A 24,372-nucleotide genomic window follows, 5' to 3' on the forward strand; every position below is an offset into this window, starting at 1 on the left:
AACTCACAGGAGTGAACTCCTGCATCTCCAAACAACCCTATGGGGTAGGTACTCCCCAAGTTCCAGAGAACAGAATGGAGGCTCAGAGAGGTTAAGTGACTTGCCCAAGGCCACACAGCTTAGAAGGTGAAGCCGGGATACAGCTGGCTTAACTGTGCCGCTATTCTGCCTCATGACATTTAGTGCTAAGTGCAGGGACTTCAGGGCAAAACAGACTTAAGTGTACATCTTGGCCTGACCCTTGCTAAGGAACCATAGGCAAGTCAATTCCTCTCACTGTGCCTCTGTTTCATCCGGAAAATGGGCCTGAATTCATTTCTGGCTCACGGATAGTTTCTGGGGATGCAGTGTGACCACAGCCAAGCAGTGGACAGCGGCCCCACTGTGGTGCCTTCGCTCTGCCCAGACTGGTGGCGGCAGCTGAGGTGGGGTCTCCGGCCACCCCACCCCACCTCGATGCAGAGGTCACATACTCCCACCGTGTGGTCGCCTGTCTCCATGACTGTGTTCCGGTGTCACCAGAACAACGGTGTCACCAGAACGGTGTCACCTGGACCTGCCAAGCTCCAAAGACAGCTCATGGAGAGGAGACTAAGTAATTTTACAGAAGCAAGGGGCTGTGGCTGTGAAACTGCTGCACCTTCCACATGCACCCACGGCACTCGTACACATATGCACGCGCGCACACACACACACACACACACACACGCACACGCACACACACACGCACGCAGTAGGGACACCCACCCCAAAGCCAACCCTCCGACCCCCAAGGGAACCAAAGTCTGTTCACAAAACAAACTCCAACATGATGTCTAAAAGAAAATAACAAAACAAACCAAACCAAACTTTACTTGCATTTAGCCATTAATAAATAATTTACAGTATGTACACGCGGTGACACTCCACACAGGTCGCAGACACATGGACGCAGTGAGGGGTCCCCACTTCCAAGCAGAACGTGATCAAACACAACCAAAATAAAGTGCTTCACTTTTTACTTCCGACAGAGGGACCATCTAAAAACCAGCCGGGAGAGGGAGGGGCCGGGCCGAGCCCCCTCCCGCCACCTGCCTGCGGGGTTCTGGCCGAGGGAGAAGGACCTCGTGGGGGGAGGGGAGACACACGTTCCGCAGCCTCCTGGCCAGTGTATGAGAGGTCCCTGGGGAACAGCAGAGGGGCTGCCGCGGATGCTGACGGGTGGGGGCGGTGTGGGGCTGCCAGCGGGACGCCCTGGGGGCCTGGCTGTACCTTTGGGAGGGCAGCCCAGCCCTGCGCTGGCCCCTGGGGTCTCGGGAACAGCAGCAGAGGCAGGACTGCTCCGGGCTCCTGTAACAGGCACCCTGGGCTGAGCGAGGCGGGAGCCAAGGCCCCCAGCGGCAAGTCTCTCCTGGCTGTGGCCACTGAGCTTCAGGAAGGGACAAGAGGGAGGAGACCCTGCCAGGGGTGCTGGGGCTGAGGGGCCTTCTACGACCCTGCTCCTGCCCCAAGAATCCAGGCATGGGTGGGCTGCGGAGCGGTGAGGAGAAGGTGGAGGATAAGGGCAGGCCAGCTGGCCCTATCCCCGGGTCTCCTGCCCACGCCCTGGGGCCCAGGGTCCCCTGCCCGGGGGCTCGTGCATCTGCTAGGGGAGGAGCAGAAGTCAAGGCATCTCTTCTCTGCTAGACCTTTAGAACAAGCACCCCGACTTCCTAAGTGCAGTGGGGAAGGAGCAGGGCGCAGAGCCAGAGAAGGGCCCCCCAGCAGGTGCCTGAGCTCGAGCCCACGGGGGGTGGGGTGGGGGGTGGGGGTTGCGGGGGGGGGGGGTAGCCACAGGGGAGGAGATGCACCATCTATTGGCCAGAAGGTCGCATCAATTTGCTGAAGATGCCGAGCTGTGCCCTGGCCCTGGGTGTGTCTCGCCCTTAAAGAGGCCCTGTCTGGGGCGGCCGCTGGCTTAGTGTGTGCGAGGATGCGCGTGTGGGAGTGTGTGTGTGCGTGTGGCGGGCATGGGTGCCCCAGGGATCAGCGAGCAGCAGTCAGCCGGGCCTGTTTCAGTGCATTGCGAGTGCGTGGAAGGGGCTGACTCAGACGGTTCCCAGTGTCTCTCTGGGGAGGTGCAGGGTGGGGCACGGGGGCTTCAGCCGGAGGGGCCGTCTGCACATTCAGACTGCGGGGGCGGGGCGAGGGGAGCTGCTCTCCCTCTCACACAGCTCTACTGTCACAGACATCACAGCACCAGTCACCACAACTTTGTCACGTGCACTAGGGAGGGGGAGGGCCCGTGCCCCGAGCCCTTGCAAGCAGACAGCCCAAGAGGGCTGAGGGGACAGTCCCTGAGGCCCCTCCTGCCTCCACTCCTGGGCACTGCAGAGGCTGCTGGGCCACAGAGAACACGCTGGGGGATCTGCATCCTGTTGGTGGCCCCAGAGAGAAGCCAAAGGGCAGGCGCCCGGAGGCTGGGGACAGCTGGTGCCTCCCTCCACATCCTCCACAGCAGCTGCCTACCAGAACACAGGGAGCAGGGCGAGCAGCGGCACCAGGGTGCCCAGGAGGGGCTGGGGGCCCGGGGGCAGCCCTGCCGCGGCCACCCCGCCCGGCAGCTCCCGAGTCCTCTCGTACAGATGCAGTTTGTCCTTGTTGGAGTGCAGCATCTTGACGTCCTCCAAGGCGTAGTAGGCCGCCAGCGTGAAGTTCACGTCGCCCGTGGTGAGCAGGTCGAAGACGCAGGCCTGGTAGTACAGGTCCTCCACGGGCAGCTTCTCCTTGCACTTGGCCACGGCCGTCTCGTACGGGAAGGTCTCCGGGGCCGTGGGCGAGGGGCTGGCGGCCGCCGGCCTGCGGGTGCCAGGGCCCTCGGCGTTGGCGCGGAAGGCCTGGAAGTCGATCTGCTGGTTGAGGGGGCAGCCCCGCAGGCAGAGGTAGAGGCCCTGGCTGTCCCGGTCCTCCACGGCGTTGACCACCTCCTCGGGCATGCGGACCGCGAAGGTCAGGTAGCGGCCCACCTGGCGCACCACGATGGTGGTGCCGATGTACTTGGCCTGGATCTCCACGTGCTGGCCCGACACCTTCTCTGTGATCTTCAGGCTGTTGGCCCCGTGCTTGTCCCCACCGTTCTTAGAGCCGTCGGCGAAGGCGGCTGGGAGCTCATCCATCTCGGCCTGGTACACCTTCTGGTCCACGCACTCCTGGAAGTTCTTGAAGATGATGGTGAGCTGCCAGGGAAGGGGGCAGGAGAGCGGGTTAGGCGCACGTGGGAAGACCCAGCCTTATGCTTAAAACGCTCTGGACGCAGAGAGCCACGGAGGAGCCCCCGGGTGCCCCAGACCCTCCCTTCCCTATGCCGGGTAGCTCAGTTCCACCCACACTGTTATGCACTTAGTATTTCTCTTTAAAACAACTTGCCCTTTTTACTTAAAAAAATTACTAATACTTAGAAAAACTTTAGGTCAATACCGTAAGTAGAAAACCAGCTCATTTACTATATAGAGAGGTGAACTAAAAATAAATAAATAACTAGCATAGATAATTAAAAATAAAAGGTCATTAGTTCATCCGCTGTGGTAGGCTGAATAACGGCCCTCAAAGGTATCACGCCTCTGCCAGGTACTGGCGGCTTTGCCATGGGGTGGTCTGGGTGCCTCTAAGGCCATCGCCCCCTGGACCAACAGGAGCTGGAACCTGGACTCCCAGCTTGACACCAGAGAGGAGGCGGGGTGATGGGGGCAAGGTGGCACCCAGGCCTTTTGGGACCCCGCACAAAAGCCCACCCCCTTCCCCTGCACTGCCCCTCGCAGGCCAGGCCTCCATTCCCAGGCCTTGTCCTCTCATCCCACCCCTCGGTAGGCCAGGGCAGGGGGCTGCGGGACACGTACGGCCATTCTCTGCCTGGGCACGCTGGGGAGACACGGCAGGTGGAGGGGCACGATGACAGCCGGGTGGGCTTTTGGGGTAGAGGGCGACACCACAAAGCACTAAGGGACATTCTGGCCTAACAGCAGGTATATGATAAGGGCTAAAAACCAAAGAGGGAAACAAAGTCGCTCTGTGCGGGGAAGGCAGCCAGGCGGGCTGTGGAAGGACCCGGGCTCAGGCAGAGGAGTCACTGAAAGGCCTTAGGTGGGGTCCAGGGCAGGTCACAGGCCCAGAAGTGTGTCTGGCTGCAATGCCAGGGCGGCTGGGGGCACAAATGGCAAGAGTCCTGTCCTCCGGGCCTGGGAGGCCGAGGGTGACGCAGAGAGGAGCCTTCGGGGCAGGTGCTCAGAGGAGAGGCCTGAAGATTGGAGAGGGGGGTCGGAGGCCACAGAATGTTCTAGGCTGAGCAAACCAATGGGGTGGTGGGAGCCAACTAGAGGTGTCCCATGATCTGTCATCACTTGCTGCTTTGAGGGTTCCCCCACACCAGCGTAAAGCTTAGGGGTGACCAGGTGGGCAGTGCTGGAAGCCAGAGGGGCCCAGGACCCCCAGAACAGAGAGAAGACCCTGGGCCAGGGCTTCTGAGGAAGGAAAACCCCTCTTCCCTCCCTGTTACTCAGGCAATGCTGAGAGAACTCAGCCAGGGCAGGCTGTGGCAGGACTTTAAAAGAAATAGAAGCCTTTTCATGGGCTGGTTGGTCTCTGGCCTCAGCGCTGTGACTGTTGTGCCCGATGAGTGAGTGGCCCGGCCGGGGGGCACGCGCTGCCCGTCTCGGGGGCTGGGGCTCCGAAGCCACGGTTGCAGAGGACCCACGTGCACAGCTCCTGGGCACTGGACTCGGTTTCCCTGTCTCCCTCCCTGGAGGTCCCAGCCTGGTCCCGGGAGGCGGCACACTTCCGGTCTGCCGTGGGATGTCAAAGGTGGCTGCAGCTGCTCCCCCCTGCACGGAGCCCTAGGCCTTGAACCGCATGCAATTACCGCTGCTTTACCGTCCCGGCCTGTGAAAACGGCAACTTCACCCGGTCCAACCTCCACCTTCTTCCTTCCCTCCACGCCACGGCTGGCCTGGCCACGCCCACGGTGGTGTGCAGGCTGCCTGCAGCGGCTGAGGTGAGCCAGCCAGGGTGGTCTGTGCCATGGGTGGTCCTGCCATTGGCGGGGATGGAGGGGTAGGGATGAGGGACTCTGGTGTCCCTGCCTGCCGGGTGTTCGGGGCCACACAGACACTGGGGGGGTGGGGGTGGAATCCTGCCTTCCAAGTGCCACCGTCTCCCTGGAACAGGAAAGGCTGGTTTCGCCCTAGCTGCCATCTCTTGTGAAGACAGCCTCCTGGAAGGCTGGCAGGCTGCTTGACTCTTCTTGGCACCGGTGCCAGGGACTCAACCACAAGTAACAGCATGAAGGGGGCTGTCGAAAGCCGGGCGGCCGGCTGCCAACACAGCCACGGGCGCGGCCCCGCTCCTGCCTTTGCTGCCCCCACACTTGCAAAGGGGCCGGGGCCTGCTCCACGCCGGGCACGGGGCGGAGCCCGGGCCTCATCAGCAACCACTTAGGGAGCACAGACGAGGTGCCTGGCCTGGTGCACGGGGCAGGGGTCACATGAGGGAAAAGACCCCTGTGTTCGGGGGTGGGGCTGTCACATTCCAGGGGGGTCTGCGACCAAGCAGATGAATTACGCAGTGTGACACATTGCTAAGTGCTATGGGGAAAGCTAACATGTGGGAAAGGACGTGGAAGGCACAGGACTCGAGTTCCTGGCCACGCTGGGCCTCAGTTTCTTTATTTGTGAAGAGGGCTGGCCAGTACAGCTGGGAAGAGAGAGCTGGGGCACGGGAGGCTGTCCCATGGGCTGGCATATGCTAGATCTGGGTTGTCCACGAGGACAAGGGCACGGGCTAAGCCGAATACCACCAGTACCATGGGGGACAAGCACAGGCCCTGGTGAGGCACCCTGTGTTGGGGGAGGAGGAGTCACCAGGGTGCTTGGGGAGGGGCTGTCCTGGGTGAACGAACAGGCAGGCAGAGTTGGGCTGGCTGAGGGGAGGACAAAGGGGGGGGGGTTCCAGTGTGTGGCAGAGTCTGGCAGGCCCCGATGGCTCTGGGGGCTTTTGTGGGGGCAGATGTCACAAAAGCCAGAGCCCTCCCCACCTTGGAGATAAAAGTCCCTTGGTCACCCTGCTCCCTCGAGGCACCAGGCTTGCCCGCCTCGCCGCTCCCACCTGGGGACGCCAGCTGTGCTTCAAGGGCAACAGGGGTGGAAGCCTTCCCAGTGCTCTGGACAGAGCCAGGCCCCCAGCGGCCCTCAGCCTCCTGCGCCCCCAGCACCCCTCGCCAGCTACCCTCTGTGGCCTTTGCTCTCCATCGGCCTGGGAGCTGCTGGGAGGGAGGGCGGGCGACACCTGGCTCAGAGGCTGGCACCCAGGACGTGCCTGGTGAACATTTGCTGAATCAAGGAGTCAACGAACACACTCCAGTAACGGAGGCCTAAAAGCCAGGCAAGCCAGGCTGAGGGTGCCTCAAATCAGCCACCAACGGTTCTTGTCTGGGGACAACAAGGCCCCTGGTCTGGCCTGAGCTCTGTGGCTGGCCTGGCCATAGACGCTGACACTGTCACGGTGTGGCCTTGAGCAGAGCCTGGTTGATGGGGCCACTGGGCTCTCAGCCTGCTGAGATCAAAGGTAGCTCTTGGTTGCAGCGGAAGGGGCTGGGTTGGTGACACTGTGCTACACAGCCTCACACCTTCTGGAAACCTCTATGCTATGATGGGATGGGAAAGGAGGTCCCCTCTCTCTGCTCAGGCAGTTCTGCTGTCCACAGAGCCCAGCATCACGGGTTAGAGCAGGCATGTGAAAAATGTGGGTCAAGTGAATGAATGAAACACAAGAATGAATGAATGATCAACCCGTTTGGCTGTGGGCAGCATCACTGCACTCAAGGTCCCAGTGTGCCTCAGCCAAGAGCCGAGGGTGGTGTGCAGGTGCTGAGCCCAGCACGCTGCCCGAGCCTGCAGCCCGCCTGAGGGCTCCTCCTACACTGTCACCCTGGGCAGTGAGGCAGCAGCCCAGCTCCCTGGTCACAAACCACAATGTTGTCACATTCGGTGCTCACACCATCCTGGGTCAGGAGTAACAGGCTGCCTGGGGTCCATGTCGCTCTCACGCCCTCTGACCTCCCTGTGCACCCTTGCCAACCCTCAGGAGCCTACAGGATGGGACAGGGAGGCCAGGTCCCCTCCACGGCATGTTGGTGGCTGGACTTAGAAGGCTCAGCCTCAGGTTCCTGGCACTCATTTATCTTGGCTGCAGGGAGGGAGGGTGGTGGAAGGTGGAGGGACCACGGGGGAGGGGCTGGGTCCTTGAGGTGGGTCCCTGAGTCTGCAGAGGGCTAGGAGGGGACAGGGCAGAGGGTGCTGGCTGCAAGTCTTCTGCCCATTAGGGGTCACGGCCTGGTGCCGAGGGCCTGCTCGGGCATCCATGGGGTGACGATGCACTTGTTTCCTTCCCAGCCAAGGGCCCAGAGAGAGACCCCCGGGACAGGCAAAGGCCACAGGAGCAGAGGGACGTGGCAGAGATGTAGCATTTCCCTAGTTGCCAGGCCACCTCACTGTCCTCCTCTGGGGTGTGGAGGGGCGGGAAGGAACAGAGAAATGCCCTCGTGGGCCAGCCTGGCACTGCCCTGCAGGCAGCCTTCTGAAGGGCCCTCCCTAGGAGCACAGACCCACTGCCGCCCCGCCGTGCTGGGGCCCCTGGGAGGGCACCGGGGGTCTGGGCACTGCAGAGGGCAGACGGGTCCCCACTGCTGGACTCCGACAGCCACCAGCCCCCTCCCAGCCAAGGTCTTGCCCTCTGGCTGAGTCTGAATATGAGGTCACGGAACCCGCCCTACAAGTGGGTAGCAGAGGGAGAATCTGGGGTGGATGGCAGCGTCCCCTTGCCTGGGTCACTGGCCACGTATGTGGCTGCTTCTGGCTGTGGCCCTGTGAGCAGGATTTGAGTCCTCCTGCCCAGACACTGAGGCCACTTTGGGTCAGAAAATGAGTGGCCCTCAGTGTCCTCGAGGGGCAGTTAAGAACATGCCAGGCTCTGGAGTCACCTGGGCCCAGGTCAAATCCTTGCTCAGTGTCCCAGCTGACTGCATTTTAGGTGGGGAGGTCACTGTGCCGCCCGGAGTCTCAGGCTCCCGGTCTGTCAAATGCAGCTATGCCGGCTAGGTGGGGCTGGCCCGAGGAAGGAGAGAGGCCCCTCAGGTGTCCCCTGGGGGCGCTCAGTGACGATGTTTCTGTGTCCTCACTCCGCTCCATCTGCCCCCATTCCCAGACACGCAGGCCCTCTCTGCAGCTCAGTGCCCACGTAGGGCAGAGAATAAGGGCGGGGCTGTGCCCTGCAGCCTCCCCTCCCACCTACCTTGCTGGTGGCGGTGGCGGCTGAGCCGGGCAGCACAGGTGTGTTGGTGACCTGCACGTTCAGGTAATTATTGTCGATGAGCGGCCAGGCTCCCTGCACCTTGCAGGTCTGGAAGCGGTCTGTGAAAGTCCTGAGGTGCGGGTCCCCGAAGAGGCCGCAGTGTGTGTAGTTGGGGGCGGCTGAGTGCTTGTGGAAGCTCTTCTCATAATGGCAGATCTCGGGGCTGTCCGAGCGCTCCTGGCTGTCCCCGGCCGGCGGGAGCATGCGCAGGCGTGGCTGCGAGGTGGGGCCATCCTTGGAGCAGTTGTGCTGGCTCATGAGGTCCTCTATGCCATGGACGGCCGAGTGGTAGGCCAGGTCGCCCCGGCAGGTGCGCGCTGTCCGCCGCGTGCACAGGGCGTAGGTGCGCAGGGCAGCGCAGAACTCGGGGGCGTCGTCCGCGGCTGGGGCGTGGCTGCCGGACGTGGCGCTCCAGAACTCAGAGTTGCACTTGAGGATCTTGCACGGGGAGGTGGCTGTGGAGAAAGGGACAGACGTGTTAGGGCCCAGCAACCCCGCCTCTGCCACCCTCAGTGGGCGAGGGGCACAGGTGTGCATCACACAAGGACACCTCACCTGGGCGCGCCCCCCACGCTGCGTGTCTACAGAGGTGATGAAAAAGGGGAAGAATTTCCTGCAGGTGGAACCTGCCCTATCTGGCTTTCTGGATTTTTCTGCACAGGTCATTGTGGCCCCAAGTGGCCAGGCCAGCAGACCAGCACGCTGAAAGGGCCAACAGGCCCCTCCCACAGTGCTCAGCCTGCTAAGAAGAGGAACGGCCACTGTTTCTGGGCAGCAGGACTGCGGGAGTTCATATGCAACACTTGGGCTGTTGACATTTATTTACACTTTCACGGCCATCCCCAAGAATTCTGGCAAAAGCAACAGAAATTTGGCAGAGAATTAAGCCCCACTATTAAGTATATGTCCCCATCTCTGCCACTGTGTGACCTTGGGCAAACTACTTAACCTCTCTGTGCCTCATACTCATCTGGAAGATGGGATGATACGACCTACCGTGCAAGGTCATTTAGAGTGTTAAATGACTTATCACACGGAAAGGCCTCAGCCCAGCGCCAGCATGCAGCCAAAGCTCTGTGAATGTTGCCCGTGTGATGATTAGATTAGCCCTCATCACGGAGAACCGGGCTCCCCTGGTGGGCAGTGCAGCTCCATCCCTCTCTGTCCTGCTCAGGAAAGCAAGTCAGGAAGCAACTGAGTGGTAAACTTGGATTTGCCCTAATTCCTCTTTTTTTAAAAAAAGTCACTCACAAGTTTTGAGACCTTAGTGGTCATTAGCCAAAATGACCATGCCTGAGAACCGTGGCTTTAGTACACCTGAATCTTGTACCTGGACACATGGAACCTGCCCTTTTCTAGCCTTCTGGATTATTCTGCACAGCCCATAATAGCCACAAGAGGCCAGACAGGCAGACCTGCCGCAGGATGGAAATTTCTACACGGGTTTCAGGAGAAAGGGGCCGGCGGGCCAGCTGGGAGGTCCGGCACTGGGGTTGCAGCCCAGTGCTGGCTGGGGTGGTCGTCAGAGCGGAAGGGGCCCCGAGCTCCAGCCACTTCTGTCCGGGCCACTGACTTGGCCTGGGACCTTGGAAAAGTCAGTTTGCTTCTCTGGTGCTGGTTTTATCGATGAAAAATCAAGTTGTGTATAAAACCAGGAAGAGAAATATTTGCATCAGAGGGCGGGGTAAGGAGAGGACGTGAGAGCACACGCCCACCCCGGCAGCGGCCTGGGCGCCCCGTCTACACGGCGCGGTCCGTGCCTGGGTGATGGCTCCCACGGAAATCTCCCGTGTCTGCAGGTGGGTGGGCACCGTTCTGTGAGTCACCTGCCCGGGTCACACGCCTGAGCGCTGGGGAGCCAGGGCCCATCCTGAAAGTCAGGCGTTCCCCCTAGTGCAATCTGTGTTCGTGACACTGCCGGTAAACAAGGTCATTTCAAGAGGCATCTGAGTGAACTTTTTTCTTTTAATTTGAGAATTCCTATTTTTATTTAAATGTATATTAGGAAAAAAACATTTAATGAAAGCACTACAGATTTTCCATTTCACTAGTTTTATTTAAATGGAAGAAGCACGCTGACTTCAAGAGTCAGGTTAGGTGGGTAACGGCACCTGCTGGCAAGGGTGCAGTGGCAGCCGCGGGGGAGCAGCGGTGAGACCCCCTGCACGGTTCCTCCCACACAGGTGAGCTCTCTGCAGGGCAGCGGGAGACCCCCGTGCCCTGCTGCCTTCTCGTCTCCCCCCCTTGTAGGAGATGCCCAAGGGCCCCAATACCCGTGGGCTGTGAAATGTGCGCGTGGCCCGTGTGGGAGAAGGCAGCCCCGGTGACGCCCCTGGAGGAGGAGGTGAGGTGAGAGGGGTCGGTGTGGAGTGGGCTGCTGTGCAGGACAAGTACCTCAGAGGGACACAGCACCCAGGAGCCGGCCGGCACGGCCGCCAACCCTTCACATCTGGCCCAGCAGCCTCCACACCATGCCTGTCACGGCAGCCTCATTGATCCCTGCTTCTACCATCTCAGAATTATGCAGAGGTGGACGGACATCGGAGAAAATCACCAGGAAGGGACACGGGCCTCCTGCTGACTGGCGGCTGTGCCCAGGCTCGGGCCTACCTCCTGCCCTCACCGCTACCAAGGGAGAAAGGACTCTGCCTGTCCCCGTACGACAGGACCCACTGCAACACGAGCAGGAGCAGGAGCTGTGCTGGCCCCGCTCTGAGGACAGCAGGGACTGTGAAGTCACAGCTAACTTATCTGTTCCAGGCATGGTCCGAGATGGTGGTGTGGCCTCACCTCATTCCCGCCGTCCCCGCCTCTCAGAGCAAGGCCGGGCGTGGCGAGGCTCAGTCTTGCCCAGGTCTCCCCTGGTGGAAGGAGTCAAGGCAGCACTCAAATCCAGACCCTCCGGGGGCACTTAGGTTTAGATGAGGCAGAGCCCCACGGTGGGCTCAGTGCCCTTAGAAGAAGAAACACCTGAGAGCTCGTGCTCTCTCCCCCTGCCACGTGAGGACGTAAGGACAATCTGCCTGACAGCCAGGAGGGCCCTCAGTAGAGCCCGGCCACGTGGCACCCTCATCTCAGACTTCCAACCTGCAGAACTGTGAGAACACAAGTGTCTGTTGCTTAAGCCTCCCAGTCTGTGGTGTTTTGTCACAGCAGCCCGAGCTGCCTAAGGCAGAGGGGGAAGCCCGGCCCGCTCTCCCTCCCAGACCCTCCCAGGTCCCTTCTGCAGAATCTGCCAGTGTCAGTGGAGACATCTGGCCAGAGGCCAAAGGACCAAGTTGACTCAGTTCACCCAATCCACTTTCCCATCTTGTGACAAGGACCCGATTTTGCCCAGGGGGTGCCAGGGCCTGGGACAGACCTTGCCCCCCACTCCTGCTCCTCAGAGGGAGAGGGGGTCACAGAGGTGGCAAAGCGAGCTCTCGTCCCTCTGCCCAGGGACCCCACTCTCCCACCCGGAGGACCTGGTACCCATGTCCTTCCTCCTGACCCAGGGCACCCTGATTCCTGCCCGTCACAACCCCTTCCTTCCCCAAGTTTTCATGGCATCCTAAAATGCCTCCTCTGCCCAGAGGTTTCCTGGGAGATGGTGCAATCAGAAACTTTGGGTCCTGAAGCACAATTTCAACAAGTTTGCCTTTGTCCTTGTTAATGAGTAAATGAACAGAACTTGGGTTCCTGGTGAGAAAGAAAAATGAGGATACTTGCAATTTCCCACCCAGAGAGAACTGGGGAGAATTCAGTGTCCACAAGCAGCAGGTGACAGATTTTGTGTCAGGGCAAGACCTCCCTGTGGGAGGCAGGGGTGAGGCCGGGTCGAGGTCAGCTCCAGCTCTGCCACTCCACAGCTGTGCGACCATGGCGAATCCCTGACCTCTCTGCACCACGGGGATGCGGGGGCACCTCACCACGGGGTGTTAAGCGGACGAGAGGCGCTGATATAAGCAAAGCCTGGAGAACTCAGGAAGGAGGCTCCCTGCAAGTCAGTTTTGTGTTAACTCTGTTTTGTTAAAAAACAATTTATGGGGAAGGCCGACACTCAACTAATGGCTGATGTGCATTGAGCATTTACTATGTGCCACACATTGTACATGTGTCTCCTTTAACCCTTATGACAGCCCCCAGACTTATCTATTACACCCATTTAACAGACAGGCAAACTGAGGCCTAGAGGCAGTAAAGAGCTCCCCTCCCAGGGGCTGCAGGAGGCAGGATGCAAACCACAGCCCTCAGTCCCCAGGCTGCCTGCTCCTCCTCCCTGGTAGCTTTTGCATTCCTACACACTCTGCCACGCAGCGCCCAGGTGCTGTGGGGCCACCAAGACGAACAAAGACAAGAGTTCCGTCCTTGAGAGGGCTCCCTGGGGAAGGGGTTGTGTGCCCAGGACTGCACTGGGACGTGGCCGTGGGGGAGTGGACTGCAGGGAAGTAGGCACACGGGCCTGGCCCTGCCTCAAAGAACAAATAATTACAGTGATGCCCCGCGCTCCCCTGGCCTGTGCAGGGGACAAACTGCTTCCCTGTTGGTTCCTCACTATGACTCTGAGGAGAGGGCAGGAATTTTCACCTTCATTTTACAGATGCAAACACAGGGGCCTTAGGGCTCCGACGTGCTGGCCTTGGGGAGCCTGCCAGGACCAGGTGCCGCTGCCAGCTGACCCACCCTTGACTCCCTGGGTCTCCCCAGCTGCCCCAAACCCTCAGGGGACTCTGAGCCAGCCTCCCAAACCTTCCTGAGTTCTAGAGGAAGCCAGGTACTCCCATCATCGACGGAGAAGTAGAAGCTGTTGGCAGGGGGATGGCTTGCAAAAGGCCACAGACACTGACAAGCTGGGACCAGAATCGAGGGTGCTGTCGCCCTCTGCCATCTCTCCAGGCAGTAGCACAGCCCTCTAGAACCCACCGTCCTAAAGTGAATGTTTTGGGGCTTCATTTCCCAGGGGAGGGGCTTCAGGGATGCCAGGGCAGGAGCCCCCACCCCCAGTCATCCAACCGCCCTGTGTCCACTGCACTAAATCACCGTTCGAGGTCCTCCCTCCCCCAGCCAGAGGTCAGGGACCTGAATGTAACCTGGCCCAGCATCAAAGGCAAAAGCTGTGGCGTCACCTGCCAAAGAGATCCCAGAGGGGCTGATTTTTATGTGCCGTATCTTTGAAAAAAAAAACAGCACGAGTCCTGAATTCCAGGCAATATACCCTCTTCTGATGCTGAGCGTCCAAGGAAAGAAGGAAAGAGAGGATGGTTTGAGAGTTTGAAACAGATCTCACAGCAACTCAGGCAAGCGAAAGAGGAAACCAGAGCTGCCCCGTGGGGTGCAAGCCGTGTGCTCCCCTGGGTGCCGCACCCCAGAAAGAGGCCCCTTGGGGCCCTGGAGCCACCTCTGGATGGATCCAAGGCAGCCAATACGCATGGAGCTGGGGGATTAAAGGAGCTGATGGGAAGGGAAGTTGTCCCGAGCTTCTGTTTCTTCCTCAGCTACTGAGTGTGTCCTTGGGCAGGGGCCGCTCTCCGGCCTCTGTTAAACTTTGCCACCTGGGGCTCCCCCTCACAGAAGCACAGAAACAGAGCTATAGGCCCCTTAGAAGCACATTATGTGGCATTATGTGCACTGCATGTTTTGTTTTGACCCAGGCCTCTCGAGGATTGGAACTTTCAGGATTAGCTATCGTGGGACACACAGGAGCATCCAGAGGCCTGCAGGGTCAAGGCCGGGCCCTGCCGGACTCAACAGGAAGCCCTGCCATGCGTCCCAGAGCCCCACGAGCTGGGAACCTTGGCTCAAGGGTGGGGCCCAGGCTGGGACCCCAAGCAACCATCTGACCCATGTGCTCCTGGCTCATGCAGTGAGGGCCAGAGCTTGCTGCTTCTCCGTGCAATCTACCTCATCAGGAGCCCTAATGATCACCTTGTGACCGAAGGAAACAGTTGCTTTTCAAGGCAAGCCATGGCATTTTAGAATCTGGGAGCCAGGGGATGCCAAAAGCCACCAGTTTCCAGAGGCAGGAAATCTCCCTGTAGCACCCCTGCCAGGGCAGGGCTGGCCCCTCCTGCTCTGGACGGCTCCAGCTGTGGACCACATCAGCCTCCCAGGGACTTCTCTGAGCCCTCCGCCCTCCTCTAGAGCCAGGTAGAAAAGGCTAAAATAGAACGGCCCCTCGGCTTCCCTGTGCTGCCTTCCCCAGCCCTCCAGCTGCTGCTCTCTGCTCTCTGTGGGCTTCACCTGACAGCTGGCGTCATCCATCCACACCTGCCCGGCTCAGCTTCCTCTAGGAGGTGGCTGCTGACACTCATCTTCCCCACTTGCCTGTGACTCTCCCATGGCGGGGACCCCTCATCTTCGTCCTGACACCCCTGCTCCCATGCTCCACACTCCAAGCATCTCAGATTTGATGCCTCCCCCCCAACTCTGGCAGAAGTGTGGGGCCTCCAGTGCCCTGGGCTGGGGACGTACCGGCCCCAAAGCCCACATAAGTAAGGCGCGTAGATAACATTTCACTGTTTGGGCAGGAGGGCTCCAGACTGCCTTCCTCATGGACTGAGACATGGCAGACAGGAAAAAAGTCACAGCCACACACACAGCTTGTCTGACTTAATTCTTTTCCTTTCAATAGCAACCCGGCGCGCCTCTCAGAATCAGAAAGACAGGGCGGGGAGCTTGGAGCACCAGCTGAACCAACCCAGGCAGGATGAAAATATTTATGCACCAGTGTGGCATTAGCTGCTTTCAGAGACGTCCTTTGAACTGTTAATCAAGCCCAATCTTTCAGAATAATAGCCTGATTATTACCGCCCTGTTTGCATAACAAAGAAGCCCAATAAGACTTATTTTGCTGTGCACAAGGGGGTGTGAGGGATCGACCCTGAGAAAGGAGTCTTAGGAATGCGGTGAGCTGCTCCCCAGTCTGAACCCAGGAATAAAGACAATGCAATTTGCCACCAAGAAAAGCCCAATAGACCAATAAATTACCCGCGTGCAAAGGGATTAGATCAGGTTTCAGTTGCTGTGTAGGAGGGGAGAGGGGAGCCGGGAGAGGGAAAAACCTGCCCTCTCTTAAAGGAGCAGGTTCATTTTGAACCCAGGCCTCAGGCAGTGTCAAGCTGTCTTTGTCCGACTCTGTGGTGCGCACAATAACTGCCCCAATTCGTTTACTCATCGAAAGTTCTGGACCCTACTATGTGCTGGGCACTGTGAGTAATGTTGTTGCTGGAACAAGCCCTAGTTAGTCTCCACGGTCAGGTGTGGTCAGCCATATAAACTTCTAGAATGCCAAGCAAACACGTTTCATCTGAACACTGAACAACACAGATTCAAGAATGGAAGCAGGAGAGTCATCAGAGAAGGAGCATTTTGAGGAGGTCTTCAATTTGCCCAGTGATGCAGAGCAAACTTCCAGAAACGGGGCCCTCTAGAACAACTGAGCTTGGCAGGAGGTGACACACAGGCTGGTCAGAGTGTAGCCAGGAGTCTGGGGCCAGACACGAAACCTGGAGCACCACCTGCGCCTGCAACAAAGCAAGTGCGGCTCGGCTTCAAACCACTGTCCTCCGCTCCGTGAGGCAGAAGCTGCAAAGCCCGTCTGTTTTGCCACCGGGCTCCCCGTTAGATTCCGCCACAAGGGGGCACCAGACAGAGAGGGGCAGGCTGGAGGCTGGACCCGGCTCACCTGCCCAGGGCTGCTTCTCCAGCACGGCTCCACAATGGCCCTTCTCCCCGGCAGACTCCAGCAGCTACGCACAATGTGTGGCACCGAAGTACCAAGACCAGCCAGGCTGCGTCCCCTCCTCAGAGACCCGGGCCCCCCTAGAGCGGGGACCCTCCTCCAGGCTTGTCTTCTTTCTGTCTCATGAGGCAGCTGCTTCCTGCGACTCTCCGTGTGCCTCAGTGGTCCCTCTTTGCCCTTTCAGTCTTCCCACGCCCACCTAACGATTCCCAATACTGAGTTCCCTCTGTGGAAACTCCCCGGTGGGTTTTGTTTTCCCGACTGCACCCTGACAGATACGCCGGCCTAGGGAGTTCAGCCTTTATGCAGCGGATCGTGGGGAGCCCCTGAAAAATTTCCAGTAAGTATCCAGGGCATGATCAGGACACTCGCTATTTTAGGAAGCGGTGTAACTGAAGAGGCGGTGGCTGCATTTAGGACAGAGGCGGCAGAGGGAAGGGAGGAGAGTGGCTTAAAAGGGAAATCACTGCCAGGCCCTGTGGAGATGCCAACCTTGAAGCCCGGGACCTCCCATGTCCCCTTCCTCACTACCCACCTAGCCTGGGCAGCAGACGCTGAGGCCTAGCCTAAGTGACATGCCATGTCCCGGGTCCCAGAGGAGGTGGGGGAGGGAACAGTGAGCCAGGGGCCAACTAGCTCACCCCAGGGTGAGACCCACGCTGCGGATGCTCTCCAGTGCCCTGTCCTTAGCACTGATTTTGCCAAACTCTGGCCCGGGAAGCATTCTGGAGTCCCCTTGAGTTGAGAGGTGCCCGAGGCTGCCCGTTTGTGTCACTCCTGTAGGAATCTCACTCGATTATCCTGGCATAAACATCCAGGTGTCTGGCATCAGATACCAAAAGGAACACACCCAGGTGAGTGCCTGGATTTTCCACCAGGTGCAGCTGAGCCTGCCTTACTTAACCTACAAGCAGCCAGAATGTATCACCCTTCCAAAGCGGCACTCCTCCCCCACGCCAGCCTAAAGATGTCTCAGGGAACTGACCTAACCCGTGACTCCAATGTGTTTTCCACCCCTTGAATCCACTGGGAATTTTCTAGGAGGCTTCCTCCAGGAACTGGCCTATAGGAGAAAGAGCAGGCAAGAGGCAGCTTCTCGGAGAACCTCAGCTGACCTAGGAGGCGGCTGGGGAGCTGGGGTCGTGGAGGGTTAACTCCCGGCTGAGCGAGCGTGGGCAGAGGTGGCTGAATGCCACTCACGGAGCCGAGGCAGGAGGCACTGCCCCTCTCACACGCAGCCAGGGCTGCTCCGCCTGAGCCACCACACATGCCAAGTCGCTGCAAGAAACCACGCCGAGTGCCAAGGAAAAGGGCACACCTCAGCTTTCCAAACTGCCCGCCCCCAGCTCCCTCTGGGGCCCTGCACAGCCGGACCATGGGCAGGCAGGATGGTTTCAGTACATGTGTTCATCCCCAGGCCCAGGGTCACAGCAGCATGTCTGTCAGGGGGTTGAGGGCTTCTCTGGGGCAGAGGGGCCCATGGCAGGCCAGGGCTGGGCCGGGCACGGGATTCCATGCCCCCACCCTCCTGTCTCAGGGCAGAAAACTAAGCTACTCTGAATGGTGGCTACATAACTTCTCAGATGTAAACGAAACCTGCAAGTGAGTAATCTGGTCTCCCCGCTTTGAGGCATAACCCCTTTTCTTGAGTCTAGGGCTGGCTGGAGAATCCATTTTCCATCCTGGCCCTGCCCCGGGCTCATCTGCTCAGCCATGGGTAGAAATGTGTTTGAAGTGGCTTTTCTCCCTCACCGCCATCCACAGGCAGGCCTTCCTCCCCCACCTTCCTCCTGCAGGGGAAGGGCCAATGCACGCCAGCTGGGCACATGCCCGGCTGGCGCACACGTGTGCGGGTCTGTGTTCACAGGGCATTCCTTAGCACGGGGAGTAATAATGGGCTCCTTTCTGCAGGGACCTGGGGGCAGAGGCATCACTTTAGCGGGCAACTGGGTATTCTGACTGCTTGGGCGAAATGGTGCACGAAATGAATAAACAAGCAAAACCCAATGGACAGAAATCTAATGTGGGAAAATCTGCACAATGACAGGCCTGCCAACTTGTCTTCCTGACCTGTGACTGGGTGGCATCTTCCTCTCTGGAATGCTGAGCCAGGGATGAACAGGGAGCAGAGAGAGCCTTTCAGAGGAGGTGAAAGTGCTAGTTCCTAGGAGGATGTGCTCACCTTCATTCTGCTACCCAATCATACCCCCAAAGTTTATTTCTTGGCCCCTCCCCGCAAAGCCTTATATGCCACACAGCACAGTCTGATACACTACCCACATAGCAAATGTAATGCCTGTGTTCATCCAAAGGCTGGTATACGGGAAAAGAGCAGGAGTCTGGGTTCTACTTCTGGCTCTGCCATGAAACTAGCTGTGTATGTCACGTCAGGAAATCTCTGACCCTCTGTTTCCTCATCAGCAAAACGGGAATGATGACCCTGTGAAGGATATACTTAAAACATTTAACAGAGTGCCTGATACATTGTGGCCACTCAAACAACAGAAGAATTTTAAAAATTATTATTCTCCTCCAATTAATCACAGTTTGGAGAGAACAATATAAAGGTATCGTGTCTTAAAACGATGTTTGTGAAATGTTAATTGACGACAGCTGTTTATGGGAGGTTGGACTTTGGGTCATTTTTATTTTCTTATCCTTTTTGGCCTTCAGATTTGAAAATGAGCATTATTTTTATAACCAGAAAAAATTATTTTGGAAAAAAACTTGAGTATCTGGAAAAAAAAACTCCCAAAACCCCGTGGTCTTTGTCCATCGAGCAAAAACCAAAACAAACAGGAACACAAAATTCCCAAAGGCCCTAATTTCCCAGGACTATATGGGGTGTGCTTGGGGTGCGTGGAGAAGAGAGGGATATACAGAAGCAGAAAATGGGGTTCCTGCTTTTACAGAAAGAACTGGTAATTTGTAAGAGGACAAAAACCCCAAGACCCATGAGGCAACAAGGCCAGGAGGAAGCTCAGTGGTCAGCAGCCAAGGTGACAGGTGCCCAAGGCACTGGAGTCTGCATCAGACCCTAGAAGGCCCCGGGCTCAGGGTGGTGGATGGTATATGGGGAGGCAAAGGGTGACCTGGGGCTTGGAGACATGCCGGAAGCTGTGGAAATGAGGCATGGGAAGAGTGTGGGGCCAGAGAGGCCCTCTCTTTTCGATACTCCAAAGGGGCCACAAAGAGCCCTGAATTCCTGAGCAGGAGTTTTAGAGTGACCCATTTGGCAACATGGGGGGGGGCAGGGAGGCAGGTCCTAGTGCTGTCAGCTGCTACAACAGTGACAAAGTGGCAGTGGGAACAGGCAGGACAGGGTAGAGGAAGGAGCCCAGCCCCAGGTGACTGGACTGCATGGAGAGGCCCACTTTACATCCAGGACTGTGGTGTCCCTAACAGACTCAGGCAAGGTGTGAGTCCAGGGGACAGGCGGAGATGAAACTAGGGTGACCAACCATGCTGGTGTGCCCAGGACTGAAGGTGCTTCTCAGGACACCAGACTTTCAGTTTTAAAAGTAGGAAGTCCTCGGCAGACTAGAATAAGTTGGTCACCCTATAAGAAATATTAACTTCAATTTTAGGTTGAATTTTAGCCAAGCAGCAAAACAGCATGGCACTAACTGCTACTCAACCAAAACCTAAAGTGGGGTGCTCGGTCCAGTTCTAGGCCTTGCACATTTCACCCAAGACAGAATCTTTAGCAGGAACCACCTTTCCCGCAACATGTAAACTGGTCCCCACCCCACCCTCTTACCTGCACAGGTCCTGGGCCCCCTCTTCCCCATCTCATAGAGCAGCCCTATCTGTGCCCATGGGTCACCTCTCCCCAGCTTGTCTCCTCTGAACGCTGGGGTGACTACTAGCAATTTCTCCAACCTTGCACAAAGGTTTCCCTTCTTCAAACCAGAAGACCAGAGACCCTTTCCCTTGCTCCCCAGTTCACCTCCCAGGCCTAAGGGGCTAACCATCTACGGGGTTTTACATGCGCTCTCCCTGGGAGCCAGGGCTCTGCCCCGCCGACCCCTTCCCATGCCAGCTGCTAGCTGGCTCTGTGGCTGTCTGGTTCTTGTAATTTGACATCATTTCATTCTTTCTGCTATGGGCTGAATGTATCCTCCCTCCTCCCAAATTCACATGTTGAAACCTAACCCCCAACGTAATGGCATTAAGAGGGAGCCTCTGGGAGGTACTTAGGTCATAAGGGTGGAGTCTTCTTGAATGGGATTAGTGACCTTTTAAAAGTGACCCCAAAGAGTCTCCCCACCCCTTTTGCGCCATGAGCACACAGGGAGAAGGTGCCATCTATGAACCAGGTAGTAGGTTCTCACCAGACACTGAATCTGCCACTACCTTAACCTTGAACTTTCCAGCCTCCAGAACTGTGAGCAATAAACTATTGTTTATCAGCCATCTACCTATGGTATCTTGTTATGGCAGCCCAAAAGGACCAAGACACTTTCCTTTGGGACATAAAGTCCTAGTGGGACGGCAATGATGTGGTACGCAGGCTGACTTGCTCACACATTTTTGAAGAGCAGCTCTGACAGAAATATTCTCATTTCTATAGCAGCACAGATGTGCCTGGACACTGCAGAAGGCCTTGGTCTCCCCAAGCCTTAGTTTCCCACTGAGGACTAGTATTTCCAAAACAGGTATAGTTTAAAAGTATAAGGGAAAGAAAGAAGGAATAAAGAAGGGCTAAAGTGTAATAGCTCTTGGAATAAAGTCCTCAAACTTGAGCATGCATCAGAATCCCCTGGACGGCCTGTTAGAACACGGACTGCAAGGCCCTAGCCCCAGAGTCTCTGCTTCAATAGGTCGGGGGTAGGCCCAGAACTTGCATTTCTGGCAAGTTCCCAGGGGAGGCCAACGTTGCTGATCTAGGACCACACGCTGAGAAACACTGTGCTAGAGTATAGGATCCATACGTCGTGAGCAGGAAGCATGTCAACATGTACAAAACATATGCCTGGATGGACTGCTCTCCGAAATCTGTTTGAATAAGTCACAATGGCTTCAAAATTTAAAAAGTATGTATTTACGGTGATTTGAAAAGGATGCTATTTGTGGAATGTTCTTCTGAGAAGCCTTTTCTGGCCTCCCCTTCCTAGGCAGATGTGCCCACAGTCTGCCTGTCTTTTGTCCCCACAGCATCACCCAAGCAGACACCCTTCCAGCCCATGTGACAGTGCAGAGGCCCTTTCTTGTTACCATACTATGGTCTTCCTGAGTGCCTTGGTCAGGGGCCCCCAAAAGTTGTCACTGAGTCAGGAACACAGTAGGTTGGCCATCCGCATCGAGTAAGTAAATGCAAACACGCCCGAAACACACAAACACTCTCAGTGTAGCAGAGGTGAAGGCATCTCTCTCCACATAACTATGTCCAGTTCAATCTGCACTCCTATGGGCTCACTCCTGGCAGCCACTCAAGCTGGCTAGCCCTGAACAAACTCCGGCTTTCATGCGGCTGCTCAGCCAGTTTCCACCTGTCTCCAGCACAAGAGGCCGAGGTACACTGGGCCCTGAGTGTGTCTGGGTGCCTTGCACTTGCCAGGGCTTTCTTTATTTCTCTAACTCCCACCCTGTTCTGCACCAGACCTGAAGGTTTGCTAACTTTATTCCAAAGCAGCCCCTCTCCTGGGCCAAAGCATCAAAGAATGTGACAGTCTGTCTCTTTGTCGCAGAAATCACCCAATTTCATTCCTTCAGAAACTGTCTTGAGTGCACAAGTTTCAGAGACCCCAGGATATTTCGTTTTGGGGTACTGGAAGCTCAGCTTTCAGTAAGGTGGGCAATTTTGACTAAATGCAGCTGTCAAGGGCTCAAATGAGAAGAAACATTAGCCAGTTCACGTGATAGTTGAGCAGCTATCTGTTCTATCTGTCAGGTTTTGGTTACCAGCTTTGAAGCCAAGAAGAAATGGGCTTCTTGGAAACAAAAGTGATGGAATTTGGGCTGTGAATTATATAACCCACCGGTGTTCCTCAGACTATGCGGGGACACTTGAAAATAAAGTTTTTAAAATAGAGATATGAATAGAGAAACAACAAAAACACCACCACCCAGCTCTTGCAGGCCCTACCTCTGAGAGCTTCTGCCAGCCCTTCCTTTCCTCTCTAGCCCAAAAAGTTAACAAGTGCTGCAGCTTTAAGAGTGGGAAGGTGTTGTTTTAAGGGCCTCTAAGCCCCCCTTCTCAATTTCAGCTTTGAGCTGAGATCACATCCCCCACGGCAGCCAAGGGACAAAAGCCATTTATCAACCCATCTGATAAAACTTCCAGTGGGCTGGATCTTTATCTAGACCAAACCTAGATGAACACAAATTGCAAACTCCTGCTCTTCCGAAAGCGGGACTTCTTTTTAAAGAAGAGGCTGATTTTTATTATTTTCTTAATTCTTGGGAGAGAACCAAATCAGCCTTTCAGCCAGACTCTTTATTTAGTAGGTGGAGAAACTGCCTTTTAAAAGGAATGGGGGTGGGGAGAGGACCCCTGTGGAGGTTCTGATACTCCAGGTCAAGGGTGCCCCAGGGCTGAGTGTTTTTTGGGGACACTCAGCCCCCTTGCACCCTCTTCTTGTCCTCCCCACCCCAATCTTTTCCTTGGCCTGGCCTCTAAGTGGAATCCAGGAACCAAGAGCAGGTTGCGGCTCTCTGGGACTCTCCCCGGGGTGTAGTTGCTGAAAGAGCCAGACACGCACTTGGCCAAGTGGGTGTTGGGGGCCCCGGAGCAGGTCTGAGACCAGAGGGTAGACTGATCCCTTGCTCCCTACAGTTCACAGTCTGCGTGGTCTGCCTACTAGGAGCCCCAATTCGCAGCCAGGCCAAGCCGGACCTGCCCAGTTTTGCCAGTTCCTTGAAACCCAGTTGGCTGAAGAGCAAAACAAAACAACCCAATCCAAGTCTAACTCAAGTCCTGTCTTGCAAAGCTCAGCCGTGCTCGGGGGGATGCAGATCCGCGCCCGGCTGCGGTGCGAAACTAGCTCTTAATTTTGCAAAAAGACACCTCTGAACCCGGCAACACAATGGAAATGGCTGGGAGATCCTGCCTTGCACAGGGGACGTTTGGCCCGTGACACTGTGTTTATCTGTATTTTCTGCAAGAGAAAAATGGGTATAATGGATTTCACTGGCGTTTCCAGGCTGTGAGCAGCATATGGCAAAAATGAAATAAAGTTTTACGAAACATTATAAAGAAAACAGGCCTGGGATTTAAGTTTCGTGCCTACCCCTTCCCCCCGAAAGGAAAAAAAAAGTAAAGAAACTGGAGCGTTTGGGAAGGAACAAATGCTTCTCTGTGGAGTTGGTCTCCCTTCCCCCAACAAAAACAAGAGGTCCGGGCTCGGAGGAATTTGAAAGCAGCAATCTGCCAAAAACATTGTGAAAAACTATGGGGGATTCATTGGAAACAGATGGGCTTTTTCAGCTTTAATTCTGAAATTCTCTCCCTTTCTGACACAAGGAAAACAAACGGGGCGACGCAGAATGTTATCAAACAGCAACACGAGCTCATGTGAGCCGGTCCGTGGGTTTCGCCGCGTGGGCAAGCGCGTGGGGCAGGACGAGGTCGCCGGAGCGAGGGCGGTCGGGGACGGGGCTAGGACCTCAGGGGCGCCCCCGGCTCCACCCCTGGGCACCGGGCAGGTCTGCAAACTGGTGGGCAAGGAGGTTAAGAAAGTGCCCCCAGCGCCGAGTGAGTGCCTCCCTTTCTCCCCCTCCTCCGGAGCCCCTAGGAGGCATGTCCCCGACACCCCCTTTCTCAGAAAAAGGGAGGGGAAGAGAGGCACCCTGGCCCTGCAACCTCCCGCCCGGCTCCTTCTCCTTGCAGCTCGGGCGGAGTCCCCCCTCTGGGTCCCCATGGGCATCCCAAGTGCCCTCGGTGGGGTGCGGGAGAAACAAAGGCCCGTGGAAATGGGAGGTGGCGGCCGGAGGGGGGAGGCAGCGAACTTGAGCCCCGACTCACTCGCGGACCCGTGGCCCAGCGTGGCCGGGAGGCCCGGGAACCCGGCCCGCGCCCGGCCCGCCGTCCCCCGCCCCGCGGGCAGTGCCTTACCTGCGGGGAAGCTGCAGAGAAGGAAGGCGAGGGTCGGCCAGAATCCCAGGGCTGAACGTCCTGCCCCTCTCCCCATACCCATCCATCCAGCTCGGCCTGTTACCACTAGCCTCTCCCTGGAAGAAGAGTTTGGAAGAAAAGAAGAAAGTAAATCACGCTGCGGAGAAAGGGCAGCCTCGCTCCGCCGGCGGGAGCAGCGAGCCGGGAGGCTCGGTCCACCTCGGCCGCGGCGCCCGGC

The 24,372-nt window shown here is 57.2% G+C and overlaps 1 protein-coding gene across 1 annotated transcript; it reads right to left on the reverse strand.

Annotated features, from left to right (window-relative positions):
• Positions 1–1,806: 1,806 nt before the first annotated feature.
• RGMA (repulsive guidance molecule BMP co-receptor a) lies at positions 1,807–24,372 on the reverse strand. The gene is made up of 3 exons (XM_045561023.1): positions 24,135–24,372; positions 8,299–8,813; positions 1,807–3,194 (listed from the first exon to the last, which is right to left on the reverse strand). Exons 1-3 carry the CDS (start codon positions 24,214–24,216, stop codon positions 2,484–2,486), a joined length of 1,308 nt encoding a protein of 435 aa, XP_045416979.1. The 5' UTR covers positions 24,217–24,372; the 3' UTR covers positions 1,807–2,483.

The sequence above is a fragment of the Lemur catta genome, chromosome 9 (genome assembly GCF_020740605.2).
Source record: "Lemur catta isolate mLemCat1 chromosome 9, mLemCat1.pri, whole genome shotgun sequence".
Taxonomy (NCBI): Eukaryota; Metazoa; Chordata; class Mammalia; order Primates; family Lemuridae; genus Lemur; species Lemur catta.